Source organism: Pygocentrus nattereri, chromosome 9 (genome assembly GCF_015220715.1).
Source record: "Pygocentrus nattereri isolate fPygNat1 chromosome 9, fPygNat1.pri, whole genome shotgun sequence".
Taxonomy (NCBI): domain Eukaryota; kingdom Metazoa; phylum Chordata; class Actinopteri; order Characiformes; family Serrasalmidae; genus Pygocentrus; species Pygocentrus nattereri.
In genome coordinates, this window is record NC_051219.1 from 42,282,060 (window position 1) to 42,298,737 (window position 16,678).

Here is a 16,678-nt window from a genome sequence, read left to right on the forward strand (position 1 = left end):
ATAAATAAGAATAAAAGTGGCAGTAATTTAAAGCAGTAGTCGTTTTTGACATTCTTTGAAAACGCCTGTTGATCTTTACATTGTTTGCAAATTTCATGATGAACGGACGAAAGGAAACGGCCCAAAATGACTTGGGAAAAGTTCTGGTTCCGTTGACTTGCATTAAAATTGAAGGAGGTTTTTTTTCCTTCTCCGGTAAAGTCACCGTAACAATAAATCAAACGTAATTACAATAAAGAAAGAAAGAAATAAACCCTAAAAAAACACTGTAGAAGAAAATGTTTTAATTCTAAAACTCTAAAAAGTTTCCTAAGTCAGGGAAAAAAGTTTGAGTCAGAAGTGAGAGGTAAACAGGCGGATAAATGGTTTAATGTAAAACCTCTTAGGAACGGCTTTGTAATTCCCAGTTTTGCTTATTCCCAGGATGTATTTGCTCTGTGCGAGTGGAATGGGGGAGTTCTAGCTCGGCTTAGTCGGGGGTCTTGGTGTGCGGAGGGTTAGTGTGTTTCTGTTTACGTGCCTGTGTGGGGGGGTGGGGGGTTACTGCATGTTAAATGGGGCTATCTGAAGCATGACGGATCGGATGTGTGTCCGTGAGTGTACGTGTGCATGTGTGTGATGAAGAGGTATGACAATGGGGCAGGGCTCCCTGGTGGGGCTGAAAGAGAGGAGTGTCACCCCCCTGCATCCCCCCCGCCGGGTGACGGCCGCAGTGCTGCACCACAGCTGTCAGCTCCTCTGTTTCATATACATTCATACAGGTTGACGCTCACGGATGACTGTACTGCCGTCTGTGTGCTGCCGCGTTTAAGATGCTGAGTTTGAGCTTGTGTGGCCAGCAGTGAGCAGCTGGACTGAGGCCATTTCTTAGCGCCATAAATTTGAGCCAAGTCACAGTAATTTTAGGCCTTTATTGTAACAGTATGTTTCCAGAAATTCATGAATTGCGGTTCGTGATGCTCATCTTGTGGTGTTTCAGTGTAGCGGTTAGTGCTGGCTGGAGTCCTCGAACCGTTCGGCCTTGTTTGTCGTCCTTTGTTGTCTGTAAGATTACAGAAGCCCTTATCCTGTTTCATAACACTGGCATGCATGCTCACACACGTATGTCAGAACCTGCATGTACACACAAGCACGCAGAGTTTCTCCAAAGCTCCTCAAGCACTGAAACAACTTCTGACCACCTCCTTGTTTCTACGCTCACTGTCCACTTTATGAGCTCCACTTACTGTATAGCTGCACTCTGTAGTTCTACAGTTACAGACTGTAGTCCATCTGTTTCTCTGATACTCTGTTACCCTGTTCTTCAGTGGTCAGGACCCCATGGACCCTCACAGAGCAGGTGCTATTTGGGTGGTGGATCATTCTCAGCACTGCAGTTAACTCTGACATGGTGGTGGTGTGTTAGTGTGTGTTGCGCTGGTACGAGTAGATCTAACCCAGCAGTGCTGCTGGGGTTTTTTAACAGCGTCCACTCACTGTCCACTCTGTTCGACAATCCGACTGCTGCACAGTTTGTGTTGGTCATCCTCTAGTCCTTCATCAGTGGTCACAGGACGCTGTTGGCTGGATTGGTTGGTGGACTGTTCTCAGTCAAATATCGAAATATACATCATAGGCAAAGAGATTAAGGCTGTGTTCACATTACCAGGCTGAAGTGGCACAAATCTGATGTTTCTGCTCTAACGTGACTCAGATCTGGTGTTTTCAGGGCTGTGTGGACGCAAATCTGATCTTTTCAAATCCGACCTGAGCCACTTTCATATGTGGTCCTAGATGGGATACGTATCCGATTCGTGGCCATGTGACCTTAATGTGACGCTCAGGTCGGAATTCATGTGTCTTTTCCACTGCGCATGTACCATCATTCAGCGTTACCATGGCAACAGCGCCGAACAGACGTTAAAGCCTGTAAACGGTGGAAAAGCAGCTCATCTCACTTTTTCCTCCTTCGTCTGGCTCTAATAATGAAGCTGAGAGCTGATCAGAGTTAATGATCTTCTCAGCGAAGCTCGTTCTGCTCGTTAGTTTGTGCTGATGATGCAGTGATTCAGTCACGTGACGTTACTGAGTAGGAGGAGCTCATGAGGGTCATTTCAGGCAGGTTCATCACATTAATGACAGATTTGAGTCACTGACCTAAACGAGTGTGAACCATCGAGTCAGAGAGGTCGGATCTGAGCAACGAGGCTTGTAATGTGCTATTGTGCACAATTTTTCACATGATGCTGAAAAATCAAAGTGGGCCGTGTATTTAATGGCTAGGATTATTGATTAGCACCATTAATCAGCACAAAGACTCACGTATAAGGGCTGATTTCAGACATACTCCCTCCGCTGCTCCGAGCTTCTAATTCCGGCACCAGGTTAGAGCCGTAATGTGCGGATTGGATTCCCTCATCAGGGGGATATGAGTGGGCATAATGACGGTACTGTATTGTTATTGGGATAAATTATGCCACACCACGCTTTTCCGAGTAGATCTCGGATATCGCCGGTGCTTAATGAACAATGACCAACTACATGTTTCATTACAAAGCGAACTTAATTAGGCCTGTTTACTTGGATTTTGCAGTGTTGTTTGTAAAACACTGAAGAAAAATCACTGTAGTTATGAGTTTATTAGTATTATTATTATTATTATTATTATTATTATTTTGGATGTGGCTCTACAAGTTTTATTTTGTTTGTTCCAGCATATTAAATCTCCAAAAAATAATAAAAAAAAAACCTTGTGAAGAAAATTTCTTGAAGTATTGTGATATATTTTTGCGATGCAGGGAAACGTCTGTAAATCTTTTTTATCTTTCCTCAGCCATAAAACAGATTTGGACAAAATAAAATCAGCACAGACCCAGCAAGTTTCTACCGGGTCGTGTTTCATCTGATCTGAATTGAACAATAAATCTTCATGGAACCGACAGTGATGCAAGTAGTTTTATTCGTAGAGAACTTTCTTTACAAAGTTGATGATATTGTTGATGATATTGTGCTTATGGGAGTATAAACAGAGGCTTTATACCCATAGATGTCATTATCATCATCCTAATGAACCTTTGGGATCTTGCTTTTCTCACTAATTTGCTTTCTCCCCCTGATAAAGCTCTAGTGGAGTCGAAGCTTCATCACCCAGACTAGGCCTGGGCAGCTTCTACAAAGGATTAGCAAAGGATAAAAAATAGTGTAAATAAGCAAAATGTTTTAACAGTGAGATTGAATGATTCTTTAACATTAGGAGGCTGTTTAAGGGTAAATTAGTAAGTTTTCTGCTTTTTCCCCCCAACATGATGATCGCTTGTAAACAACATCATCGGGTTGTCAATCATCAGCGCTGTCCAGTTTCATCGCCCCATCGCCAGACCTCAGAATAAATGGCTGAGTGATTCTTTAAAAGCATTCTTTTTGATTTTGCAGATTGGGAAGTGTTTAATATCTGGGGGAGGGTCCATGATACATGCACTAGGAGACCAAATACAGCATGTAGCAGCTGTCAGAGCTGATCTTTGCTTTTCCCCCCAAAGCCAAGGCCACATCTTCATGGAAAATTTAAATATATTAATTTACACAGAGACGGAGCTGAAAATCAGAGCCCTACTGACGAGGTGAAAAATAGTGGGTCATTCAAACAGCAGTTAGAAAAACAACATTCAGATGGCAATAAAATCACCTGTAAAGAGAAAATTACCCCAAGACACCAGGTGCACTCCATCCTGACCACTTATATTAAAAACAGTGAAAATGAAAAAGTCTACGCCAATAAAACACATTTTCATGATGGTTATCAAAAAATACTAAGTAAACATATTCATTCATTCATTCATTCATTCATTCCCACTCACGGGTCTGTCAGCTGCAGAGGGTAAACAAATATGTTTTTTTAGGGCATTTTTATTGAGCAAATTAATTGATTTGATTCTTTATACAGGCACTGTACGATTGACTGGCCAGTGCATGCAAGCTGTGGCAGTCAGCCTGCAGTATCGCAGTAGAATGGGTGAAATGGGCCTAAGAACTACCCAGTTTACCACCTGTTCTGTAGCTGCATCCTGGCAAATTTTTAAAATTGTGATGAGAAACTTAACGTGATACAGAGTGGATGCTAGATTAACCCTTTTCTGTCCTTTTTCCCGCAGACCAAACAAAATGAGCAGTACTAGAACCTACTCAGCCCCGTCCACGGAGGTCGGGACTGGGTGAGACGACAGTGCCGTTTCTTCTGGAAGACGAGATCAGAATAATAAGAAGGGTGAGTGCTGGCATGTTAGGTAGCTTTCTACCAGCTGTGGGTGCTGTGGAATTAAATTGGCTGAAAGCAGAACTACAGGTATCTTCATTTCGTCCACTGTAGATCTGAGAAAGGAGAAAGTGAATAGGCCCCTCCCTCCCTGCACACACGCCCTCTTAAACCCCACCCCCAGGCGGAATCCGAGCAGGGCCTGGAAGGCAGGGCAGCCACGGCAGAGTTTCAATGGCAGCGGCACCCTAGGGCTGCCATGGCAGCGGCTGCCACCGATGCCCACCGTCACATTACCGCACTGACACCGGAGGACGAGGATCGACGAGCCACCGTCAAATTGTTCGGAGGTCCTGCTCAAGTGAGGACGGAGAGAGAGAGAGAGCACGAGATAGAGAGGGAGAGGGAGAAGGAGGAGAGAGCAAGCAGGAACGAGTGTTTGGTGTGTGGCGCCCTCTTCAGCTCACAGGAGAAGCTCCGACTCCACACCTTCTGTCACGCGGGAGAGAAGCCTTTCCACTGTTCCCAGCCTCACTGCCACAAGGCCTTCAGCTCCAAATATAAGCTCTACAGGTAGGTCCTCACTTAACACTCTGCCTTCAAGCCAAAAAGGGGCTCACAGAGGTCTCGGATCAGATGAGTCAAAGTCCATGTTTCTAAGAGCATCCATAAAAGGGGGTCTGTGGTGGTGACTTAACCAAGTTACTCTGGTAAAAGAACCCAGTGACAGTAAAAACTCATTGGTCACCTGTTAAAATATTATTCATGTATTGATTAATTTCATGCAAACCATAGCAGGACACTAGTAGTGCCACAGTAAACGCAGCTAAAAGTGAGCGATCTGATGTTCTACCTTAATACCACTTTTTTGGAGCCAACACAGATGACATTGTTCGAGAAACGTGGCTGATGAGCTGAGCAGCTACAGACACCATGGCTTGGACAAGAGAGATTTAGCTCTAATTCACAGGCTGTCACTTTGTTTGCTGCTGCATCCAATTATTCAGAGTAAAGAGTCGTCTAAAAATGAGAAATGTGTTGCTGTTATCATTATTACTATTATTATCATCATCATTATCATTATTATCTCTATAAGTATACTTATATGAGCTGATTCTTCTGGACGCATCATAAATGATGTACTTTCAGAACTCAAAAGCAAAAGAAAATCGCACCCATCTCTGAAAGTGGGTTTAAGAATTTTGCACACACAGTGAAATTAGACCATCTGTGCAGTGAAACACCCACATACATGCACAATAGTGAACATGCACACTAGGGGGCAGTGAACACACTTGCCCGGAGTGGTGGGCAGCCCTATCCACGGGGCCCGGGGAGCAGTTGGGGGTTAGGTGTCTTGCTCAAGGGCACTTCAGTCATGGACTGTCAGCCAAGGGGATCAAACCAGCAACCTTCCGGTCACAGGGCTGGTTCCCTAACCTCCAGCCCACGACTGCCCCCTACTGTTTAGCACAGTAGCCACTTTTACATGCAGCCTAATAATCTATTAATAATCCGACTGATAGTTCAATAGGAATACAATGCGTCCATGTAAACACCACAGTTGGAATACATTAGTCCGATTGAGGCCATTCAGAATAGTTTGTATCCAATTGAACGAGGTGGATGATCCTGTAAATAATCCTTTAAATAGAAGAATATTATACGTGTAAACTCCTGTATCCGATTACATTCCCTATCGGAAAGTTTAAGTCCGTTCTGCTTGTGCGTTTATACCGTTCAACACGGCGGAGCAGAACCTGGTCTGCAGAGGAGACGAAGTTCATGCTCTGATCTTTAAAAGACGGCGGTGGGACGGACGTCCAGCTTATGTGTCTCAGAACACGACGTCTTCCTCTCGGCCTTCTTTAATGAGGACGTGTGAAGGACGTTTTCCTGAGTCTGACGTCATTTTAAAGCAGTTAAAAACACAATCACTGCTCACTGCTGCTCATCTCACTCTGAATGGACTCACGTGATGCTGGTAACGTCTACTCTAAGTGGGTCTCTACGCATGTGCGTAATTTTGGATCTGATTACTTGTAGTGAGCATGTAAACGGAGGTTTTCCATCAGGTTATTGAGTAGAGTGAGCATAAACACCTCAGTCTTAGTCTGTAATCGGAATGTATTCAGTCACAAATATTTGCATGTAAACACAGACAGTTATTGGTCACCTGGTTAATCTGAATAAAAGGACATGTTACTGACACAAGGAAGGGCAGCATGTGGGTCTTGTTGCTTTTGCTTGAGGGACACTGTACCAAGAGCTCTTGGCAAAGTCTTGCTGGTAACTTCAGAAAATCAGAATAATTTAATATTATTGAGTGCAGGTCTGAGTTAGTTAGCTTGGGGATGTAGTCCCAAACTTGAAAACCAAAACCTTTAACTGCAGTATGTGCAAACACTAAACAGCAACACCAATAAAGCCAGTTTCTGTTTAATATTATTAAATAATTTGTCTCTGCCCCATCTGTAGGCATATGGCCACACACTCACCGCAGAAGACCCATCAGTGCTCGTTCTGTGAAAAGATGTTTCACCGTAAAGATCATCTGAAGAACCATCTACAGACCCACGACCCCAACAAAGAGGCCTTTAAGTGTGAGGAGTGTGGCAAGCACTATAACACAAAGCTAGGGTACAAGCGCCACATAGCCATGCACTCTGCCACAGCGGGCGATCTGACATGCAAGGTGTGCCTACAGAACTACGAGAGCACCCCTGCCCTCTTGGAACACCTCAAGAGCCACTCGGGCAAATCTTCGGGTGGTGCCAAGGAGAAGAAACACCCTTGCGACCACTGTGACCGACGCTTCTACACCCGCAAGGACGTTCGCCGGCATATGGTGGTTCACACGGGCCGCAAAGATTTCTTGTGCCAGTACTGCGCCCAGCGCTTTGGTAGAAAGGACCACCTCACGCGACACGTCAAGAAGAGCCACTCGCAGGAGTTGCTGAAGATCAAGACGGAACCATCGGATATGCTGGGCTTGCTGGGATCTGGTTCTCCACCTTGTGCCGTGAAGGAAGAGCTCAGTCCTATGATGTGTAGCATGGGCCCAAACAAGGACTCCATGGTGGCCAAGCCTTTCCGCGGTGGCACCCCTTTTCCCATGGGCATGTACAACCCTCACCACCTGCCGGCCATGTCCAACCCAGGAATGGGCCACCATCACTCCCTGGTTCCTGGATCACTGTCTGCTGCTATGGGCATGGGTTGTCCTATGGAGCCTCCTTCAACCCTACACCACCACCATTCGCATCACCACCACCACCACCACCATCCACACCATCACCACCCATCCCCACCTCCACACCAGCAACAGCCCACCTTACAGCCCCAGCCCCCGCAGCAACAGCACCCCCAGCCGCCGCCCAAGTACCAGCTTGGATCTACCTCATATTTGCTGGAGAAGCCCCTGAAGGTGGAGATGGAGAGCTTCCTGATGGATCTGCAGAGTGGCTTGCCAGTTCCGCCGCCGCCCTCAGCCGACCCCCATTCAGCTGCCTCGCCGAACAAGGATGGTCTGGAGCCTCCGCCCGGCCTGACAGACGAGCTGTGCGGGGACCCCCTCCTGTCTAAGAGCCCCGCCGTCATCGCTGAATCCCTGTGTGCTGCTAACATGGACTTCTCTCATCTGCTGGGCTTCTTTCCGCTCAACCTGCCTCCCTACAGCGCCCCCATGAGTTCGGGAGGGCTGGTGATGGGCTACTCCACCACCTCCACCGCCTCCTCTTCTTCCTCGTCATCGTCGGTGTCTTCGCACGCCGCCGAGCCGCACGCTGCCACAGCGACAGCCGCAGTGCCTCTTACCTCTTTGCAACCTCAACCTCAGGAGCAGCCAGGCTCCGGCGGGGGTCTCGGACCCCTGCACCCACTTCCGCCAGTGTTTAGCTCCAGCCTCAGCACGACCACCCTGCCTCGCTTCCACCAGGCCTTTCAATGAGGCTCCCACCCCACCCTGGCCTGCCGCAGGCCCGGTCACCTTAGGCGGCTCAGGGCAGAGGAGCTTTAGGGGCTCCCCCTAGGGGTGGGGCGATAATAAAAACACTTGAACACATAGAAGCCTTAATTGAAGCGCACAAAAGCTTTCGAATGAGCCTGGAGGAAATCATTTATTTCTGCAAAGGAAGAAAAGCATAGGAATTGAGAAAACCACGGAGCTTTTATTTAGGCTTTCTGTCTGTATTTTAGGTAAACCTCGCCCTCATACCTTTTCTCACCATTTTCTAGTTAGGAGGCAGCATCAGCAGGCCTTAAGGCGTGGTACTGCATACTTTATAAAGTAATAATATGAGTAGGAAAAAGGCAAAAATTAATGTAGAAAAAGTAATTTGTCTTTTAAGACTAGAAAGAATAGTTTGAAGTGAGTTTTTTTTTTTTTTTTTTTTTTGCTCTTCCAAATGTGAGACCTAACTTGCTATAATGTCTCTATTCTATTAAGCGTAAAAAGTCAGGTAACATTCGTTTGCCCTTAAACTAAAACCGTCTTTGCTGCCAGGAGTGGGAAAAAAATTAGTGAAGGAATGAAGTTGTGATACTGAATCATTTTCATGGCCAAATAGTATAAATAAATAGGTGAATAATTAAATGAAAACAGTCTCGATTCTAGGTGCATCAAAGGCACAATTATTGTTTTCAGTGGTTAACTCAACTGCAAGGATTAAAACCCGGCATCTCCGGTTTTAACTTGTTTTTTCTTTTACACAATTTGGAAGATTTTGTCTTCCTCCTGTAAAGTTTTTCTGGAAAAACAAGGCTTTGCTCCAACAACGGATGCTGAGCAGGTTGCCCCTGTAGATGTTTTTTAGGAAACATTTAAGAAACTTTAAGAAAAGCCTAGTTTCAGCTCCTAAGTTGAAAGGTATTAAATAAAATCGCACATTGATTTGTGCTGGAGCAAGATGTAGGCAAGGTGTAAGGCAAAGAAAGAAGGAAAAAGAAAGAAAGAAAGAAAGAAAGAAAGAAAGAAAGAAAGAAAGAAAGTAAGTAAGGAGGCAAATAAACTGCACAGTTTGATCCTGCTTTAATACACTGTGACCATTATCAAAACTAAGAGTGGACGATAATATAAAAAAAACCTCACAGGTTTACAACACGACTCGAAAGAAGCACTTTGTTTACAGCTGAAGGCACTTGACCTCTTCAGGTAACCATGGTGACCTGCTGACCCAACCCCACCGCCCCAAGTCTGTTTACCCTTCCTTCCAGCCAAGCTTCTTAAACAGAGACGGCCATACATGAACCCAAAAAATAAAACCGAACATCAGGAAAAAATCGGAAATGATCCTTAGTACTTAGAATCGAAAAAGCCCTTCGGGATGGTTTCCTTCCTTCCGGCACTAATTTTATCTCCGTGGCGACACTTTCTTACCTCCAGTTCCTGCCCACCTCATTCTAATATATTTTATTAGACACAAATATTTTAGGCAGGACTTTTTTTTTTTGTTGTTGTTTTTTGTTTTGTTTTCTTGAACGTTGAGAGATACATGGTAATAAGCACCCTGACATATGTGAATAGAAAAAAAACAAGAAATGACAAGAAAGAAAGAAAAAAAAAAAAAAAAGAGTATTTTTTGCAGTGTACGAAATACCACATCAGAAATATATATGATAATTGCTTTTATTTTAGTAAAGTGTAATTTAGATAGATATATTAAAATTTGCTGATGGATTTTTTTTCTTATGTCTGGCAGGTTTACATAATCGTGTAACCTTGGTTAAAAAAAAAAAAAATGGATGAAGTAATTGCTTTTCCCTATAGCTTTTTCCCCTGTCCTATTCGTTTTATACATTTCCCTTTACGCGAGTCAAAGACGATGGTGTTTTGACCCCCGTATGATTCGTAGAATTACGTAGAACGAACTTACCCTATCTTTAATCTTTAGCGTGTTGTGTAGAGAGGCCCATAATGTGACCCAAGATTGATCTGAATTCTTCGCTTTCAGTATTGGAAACAGACCTGACTGACGTCTTTGGTGTTGCCTCATGGTATTACTTTTTTAAAAAGGCTCTCTTCCACATTTAAAAATTGTAATTTTTTTTTCCCAGTTTGTTTCCCGAGAGAGCGCATCAGCTTAAACCACCAAGTTCACGAAAAATGCAGAACCCAGTCACCGCACTACGAGACGTGGTGTCAATATGTCCATAAAGCAGATGCCAGAAATGATGCTGCAAATGAAAGTCTGCACAAATCCACACCAAATAACTGCCCACTACACGAAGAACTATGGTAGGAATTCTACAGGGAGATTCACTCGAAAGAGGCCCTGAATATTCCGCTGTAACTCCCGTTAGGATGAAGCCGTCTGAACCGAGAACATACGCTGCATACCTTGACGTGTGTGTAACTGATTGCATTACATGCGGTGCTGGAAATGATCCACCGTTTTCTAGCCAGACAGATGAAGGTATACGAGGGTCTGCACCCGGAGGTTAAACGTTGTGACGGCTGTCCCGCGCCCACCTCATCGCTCCGACGCAGGGGCATCCCGGCTCGTTCAAAGCTCCATATACCGAGGAGCTCATTGAACGTCGTTCGGTTCTGATCGCTTCGTCCCACCGAGAGTTATTAACCGATATTCGAGGCCTCTTTCGAGTGAATCTCTCATTTCCCGTGCAAACAAATCCATTTATCCACACCTTTCAGGGTCATTGCCGTGGCATCTTTGCCCGATTTTCCATCCCCATCCAACGTTCATAAAGGTGAAGTGCGAAGTAGTGAAGAGATGTTACCTTAACGAGGCCAAATAGAAATAAAAGAAGGAGAAAAAAAAACCCTGAAAAACATTGAGACCACCCACAAAACTTAGAAATCAAGAAAAAAAAAACTAAAACTAAAAAAAAAACTAAAAAAAAAAAAGTTACTATGCTGCTTTAGTGCTATGGTTGGCGACAGTCATAGACCACTCTATAGAAATACTTCTGCAAAGATGTTTAAACTGAAAACATGCACAGTAGTTACACCGAACCGTTTGTCCATTTCTGTCTAGTTCTCCTCACACGGCTGCTTCTTCCATTCAAATGAACATTTCTCTGTTTCTTTTCTTTTTTTTAATGAAAGAGTCTGATAAGAGACACAATATCCAGAACAAATAAGTCACCAGCCTGGTCTTTGACATTCAAAGCATGGGACGTTTGATTGGGATATTGCCTGGTCGTATGTTGTCATATATATTATTTTCTGTTTGTTGAAACAGGACCTCAAAACAACACAACGCATCACCTCATTTATTTTTAGTTTTTTATGTGTTTTTTTTTTTCTTTTCTTTTCATACCAAAAACCTGGGGAGAAGAAACTTTCTTGGCACGATTGCGACCTAAAGACTTCTTTACATACTGTAAGAAACAAACTGATTAGGCTTGGACTGAAGACGAGAAGCCAAATACGTCGTTTTAAAGCAGTTTCTCTTCATATTTGCATCGGGTGGTACTGAAGGGTTCGATTACCAACATTTGGAGTCCAGTAAGAGTTTATTTTTAGCGTTTATTCCCCAATTTTATTTGTCTGAGGGGAAAAAAAAGATTTAATAGGCACTTTGAAGCTGAAATGTTTTCTCCTAAAACAGAACAAAGCCACAGTAAGTGACAAATCTGACTGATCATCCTTCATGGGAATAAACTGCGTGAGCATTTTATCTCTGTTTTAGCTAAAAGTCAAATCGCCGAGCAAAGCTACGTTTTTTTCCTAGTGGGAAAAACACAAGAATCATTTATTTCTCTTACGAAGCTGTTAAAACATAAAAGCTGTTGGCAACTTCCGAGTTTTTCCTCCCCGGGTTTTCTGAGCTGATCTGAATTCTAGCACTTTTAAACCTTTGAAAAGAGTATTTTTTTTTTCTTTTAAACTTCAGCCTTGTATGTTTGTATGTTGTTTTTATTTTTTTTTTTATTTGTATTTGATCGTGTACATGTACGTGCCATTAGTTTGATGTGTAGAATTAATCTTATGTATTGTTTTTTGTTTTTTCCCTCCTCTTCCAAAAGAGTAACAGTATTTTTTTTAAATAGGTTTTTCACTAATATTTTCCGCTTCGCCCTCTGCCCCAGCTCTTTCGCTTCCACTTTTCAGGACTTTCAGAAATAGAAGAGCAGAAAATAGAGTAAAAATATGCTCGAGCATAGCTTATCTTCGAAACCTTTGTTTAAAAAAGGCGGTCCAACATAATCTGAAGGAAGAAAAAAAGAAAAAAGAAAACTGGCTGGAAACTGCAAACAAAAGAAGAAAAGAGTGGGAGAAAAAGAAAGAAAGAAAGAAAGAAAGAAAGAAAGAAAGAAAAACTCCAGCTCTGGCACCGACTGAAGTGTTTTCAATCAACAGCATATTACAGAGCTTGACAGGTTCGACTGGTTTACTGGAAAGAGCCCCCCACCACCACCACCACCACCTCCCACCTCCCCCCCTTCGAAATAACTTTTGGTTTAAATTATGTTTTATATAATAACTGCCTGCATGGGTGGAGCTGGGCGTCTGGCGTGTTTGCAGAGCCGGCGATGGGTAGTTGAGTTTTTCCGGCAGGCAGGCTAAGCTGGATGCACCGGAGCCGCACAGCGCTCGTATCTCATTTCACGTCCAGGACCCCATTGTGCTGTGGACTGAGGGGAGACTTCAAAAGGTGAAGGCTTTTTCAGCCTGACATCAGTCTTGCTCCAGTGCCCTTATAAAGGAGAGCCTCCCTCCTATTGAGAACTTTCAGACGACATCAAAGTGGACTCCTTAAAAAACTGGAGGACCTCCTCTTCAAGTCACCTGCGACGCTCCAAAGTCTGTTGGAAGACGGAGGAGAGCAAAAGAACAGGCAGTAGGGAAATTTATTTGATCTCCAATCCGACAGCCCCTCCACACCTGCCGTCGAACCGCATCCAGCTCAGCGTCCCTTTATATTATAATTGAGCACAAAATCTCCGTTGTACCTACTAGGGAAGCACTTATCTTTTATTTCTCCCAATAGGAGTAGGTGCCTAACTAAGCTTTTAAGGGAAATTATTAAAAGATAACTGATTTTAAGATTTAAAAACAAAAAAACAACAAAAAAAAACAATCTGAAAAAGTTCAAATGAAATTCTTTCCTCGCTTTATAGAGAAAACAGGTGCCGACATCTGCTCGTAGCTTTGTTTATTTTTAGCTTAACGTAAGTCTTGCATTCCAAGCTCTTTATGTATTCTTGTTTAGCAACATAGTCCTTTTATTTTTAGTACTTGCTTATTACTGCCATCTCTGGCAAAAAAGGTGAAAACAAAACAAAAATGGAATATTTTCATTCAGCCTTACACTATTTTATATAGCATGGAAGTTTATCATCTACAGGGAGAATTGTATAAAAAAATGGGACACCAGTCCACTTTTTATTACATGACTCGCCTACAATCAGTTGCTGCAATGTAAAGTGACAGATATGTATATTGGTTGATCCAAAGAGATGACATTACAACAAACCTATTTACTTATTGTACAGTACAATGTACCTTTTGACTTGTAATGTATGATGTTAAAATCATTAAAAGACAAACCCACGGTTTTATATCTGTCCCTCCGCCCTTTCTTCCCCCCCCCTAAGGGTGATTTCCTGCAGGCGGTGGTGGGAGAGGGTGCTAGAATAAGCCAGACTAGGTTATGGCTGAAAACTGCCATTCGCATACCGTACAGCCAAGGCAGGAAACCACACCACTGCGCACAAACGAAATGATGAAGAGGGGGAGGGGGAGGGGGGGGGGTGAAGGCAAGTTTCCAAGTGATAAAAAAGGAGCACTTGGCTTCAAGGCAGGCCTAATTATACCGCCCTACCTCAAACCTATACTTACAGGTCCCGGGGAGCCGTTTTAGCCCAGCATTTCTCACAAATATACTAACTGGAATACACCGCCATTTCTCACATGTACAAAAGCAGCTCGAATTTGGAGGAATTTGAGGTTTTACAGTCTTTCTCTGGACACCAGCAACGGTTTCAGGCTCCAGCCTCGGTCACTAACTCTAGCAGCTTCTCAAAGTCGTTCTGCAAATCCTCAGGCTTACGTTTACAAGCAAGCATGGGCCTCAGACGGACAGCGTATCGTATCTCAACTTGTCGGCACTTTTATTCGTTTCATACATTGCAGAACTTGACATTCGTTTGAGGAAGGAGGGTCATAAAGATCCATTAAAAAATAAACATGCTTTCGACTAAAATCAAGGACACGGCCGGTACATACAGAGCTCCACAGAAAGCCAGAACGCAACGATACAAAGCCGGTGATTCTGCATCCACTGTAGACGCGCATTCACGGTAGACACGCTCAACAGGCGAGAAAAAGGTTTGTCTTCAGAAAATAGAATTTTTTTATACAGTCCTTGCGTTCAGTCACAGATAAATCATCTCTAGGAAACCTCTAATAATATCAGAACAGATGGATGCTGAGAACGCTTAGATGGGACACGTATGGAAGGAATACTGCAGCGTTTTCATCTGGAACTTCTCGCCACATTGTCATTTTAATGTATTCCCATGCCCTCAAAAATCTGCAAAAGAACAGAAAACCTGCTGCCTTAAGACACTTATGATAGAATCCAATGGGAAAATGAGGCTGAATAAAGCTGGAGTATTCCTTTAAGAGTGGAAGGAAGGATATAAATGGAAAATATGGGATTATGTCCACCACTACTTGTACCCCAATGTCATTAGGCAATACTAGTGGTGGGACCACCAGAGCCATAGGTGTCAGTTGCCCTTCTCAAAGTACAGAAAGAACGTCCAGACCATTCATCTCTGGGTTTTACACAAAGGTCCACCAATCCTCAGCCCAAACAAGCAGGAGGAGATGGAGGCCAGTATCAAAACAAAAGCAAACAAACAAAAAAAAGAACAAGGGGTGGACATTTTCAGACAGTAAACATGGGGCTGTTCACCTCCTCGAGGAGACTGAACTGAAGTTTAATCACAATCACAAAGAAAATCAATAAACCAACACAAGTAGTTTACAATAATGCAGCTTCACCAACCTCAAACACACCAAGTACACAGGAAAAAATTTAAACGGCTACCTCTTGACGCCTAACAGCTTTCCTACACTTGTGCTGATGCTTCGTTTTTGTAGTGGGGGGGGGGGGTGTTTGGGGTCTTCCCCTGGACCACCATGGTTTATGCCCTGCCTGTGTCATGCATTGCTGTAACACACCAAAGAAGGAAACCATCAGAGACGAATGAAAGCTGCAGAACCGTAAACAGTGATTCTACAGATTTTTCTTTTTTCTTGTAGAAAGTTTGTACAGAAAGTAAAAGAAAAATAAACAAACGTCGCTGTATTTTGTATCGACAGGGTAGAAATGTTATATGGCAACACACTGTAGCTGCGCTCCAAAGCCCAGGCTGCGTTTCTCGGCTGCCACGTCACAGCAGGCCGTTCCGAAGTGAAGGACCTTTCGTATACAGAAGAAACGCAGCCTACGTTCTGAGTGATCTCAAGGGCGCATCAGATGGATCCTTCCAGGCATTCGGTTAACCACAGTTCTCTACGCACAAACCGCCCCACGAAAACGAGGGAAAACCAAGCCATTGGAGTTTGCTTTAAAATCCGAGTTGTTCACATGTGAGTTCATCTTCGTTACCTTATAAAGCATCTGTCTACATGTGGTATATTATTTAGAAGTATTTCTGTAGTTTATGGTACTACATAAGATTTCCACGAAGAAATGAAAAAGCAATAAAACTCAATGGTGACTGGTCACCACGCGTCCTCGTTAGGACAGGTCCATTAGTTTGACCAATAGGCTACTAAGGAGGAGTCTTCATAGGACAGTCCTACCGAGGACCCGCACCACCTCGGCTACAGCCCAGGCTTTGGAACGCAGCTTGTATCTTCCTAAGCCCGCCCGCCTAAACGCACTGCACACTGACCATCACGACTCAGGTCATGGAATGTGCTGTGCAGTGCTGGACACCATTCGGGCGATTACGGCTCACCTGAGACGCACCTAATTAATACGCTTCATGTTCTTGGGAATACAGAATATTTCACAGAAGAACAAGCTTTGGCTTTCAGTGGCCAATAACCTTAGTGATATTGGTCCAGGTAATTCAGCCCACTGGGAAAAGCTGAGGGAAAGCAACAGCAACCGTTTTCTTTTTTTAACGTCCTTCGTTTGTCACGTCTCGACGACATTTTTTCTGTAAATCGGCGTATACTCAATGACCACAGACTGACCACTCGTTCCTGCATGCTGCACACACGCTCGCAATCCCACCCACGCACTTCTGTACAACAACAAATACTAGTTTGAACCAGACATGTTGGAAAAGATTCAAATTAAATATACAGTATTAAAAGATAACAAAAGTGATCTGTAAAATGATATAATATTTAATTTGACACCCCCCCCCCAAAAAAAAAACAAAAAAATGATATCCTATTGACCCCATTACACTCCTCCATATCCCCCTACCCCCCTCCCCCCCCCCCCCCCCCCCCAA

The 16,678-nt window shown here is 43.7% G+C and overlaps 1 protein-coding gene across 1 annotated transcript in view; it reads left to right on the forward strand.

Annotated features, from left to right (window-relative positions):
- plagl2 (pleiomorphic adenoma gene-like 2) overlaps positions 1-13,756 on the forward strand; it is an 81,762-nt gene extending 68,006 nt beyond the window's left edge. Inside the window, exons 2-4 of the mRNA XM_017720164.2 lie at positions 4,131-4,243; positions 4,346-4,804; positions 6,710-13,756. Coding sequence (XP_017575653.1) covers positions 4,491-4,804; positions 6,710-8,180 — 1,785 coding nt within the window. The 5' untranslated portion in view covers positions 4,131-4,243; positions 4,346-4,490 and the 3' untranslated portion in view covers positions 8,181-13,756. The remainder of the gene's footprint in view (positions 1-4,130; positions 4,244-4,345; positions 4,805-6,709) is intronic.
- Positions 13,757-16,678: the final 2,922 nt, after the last annotated feature.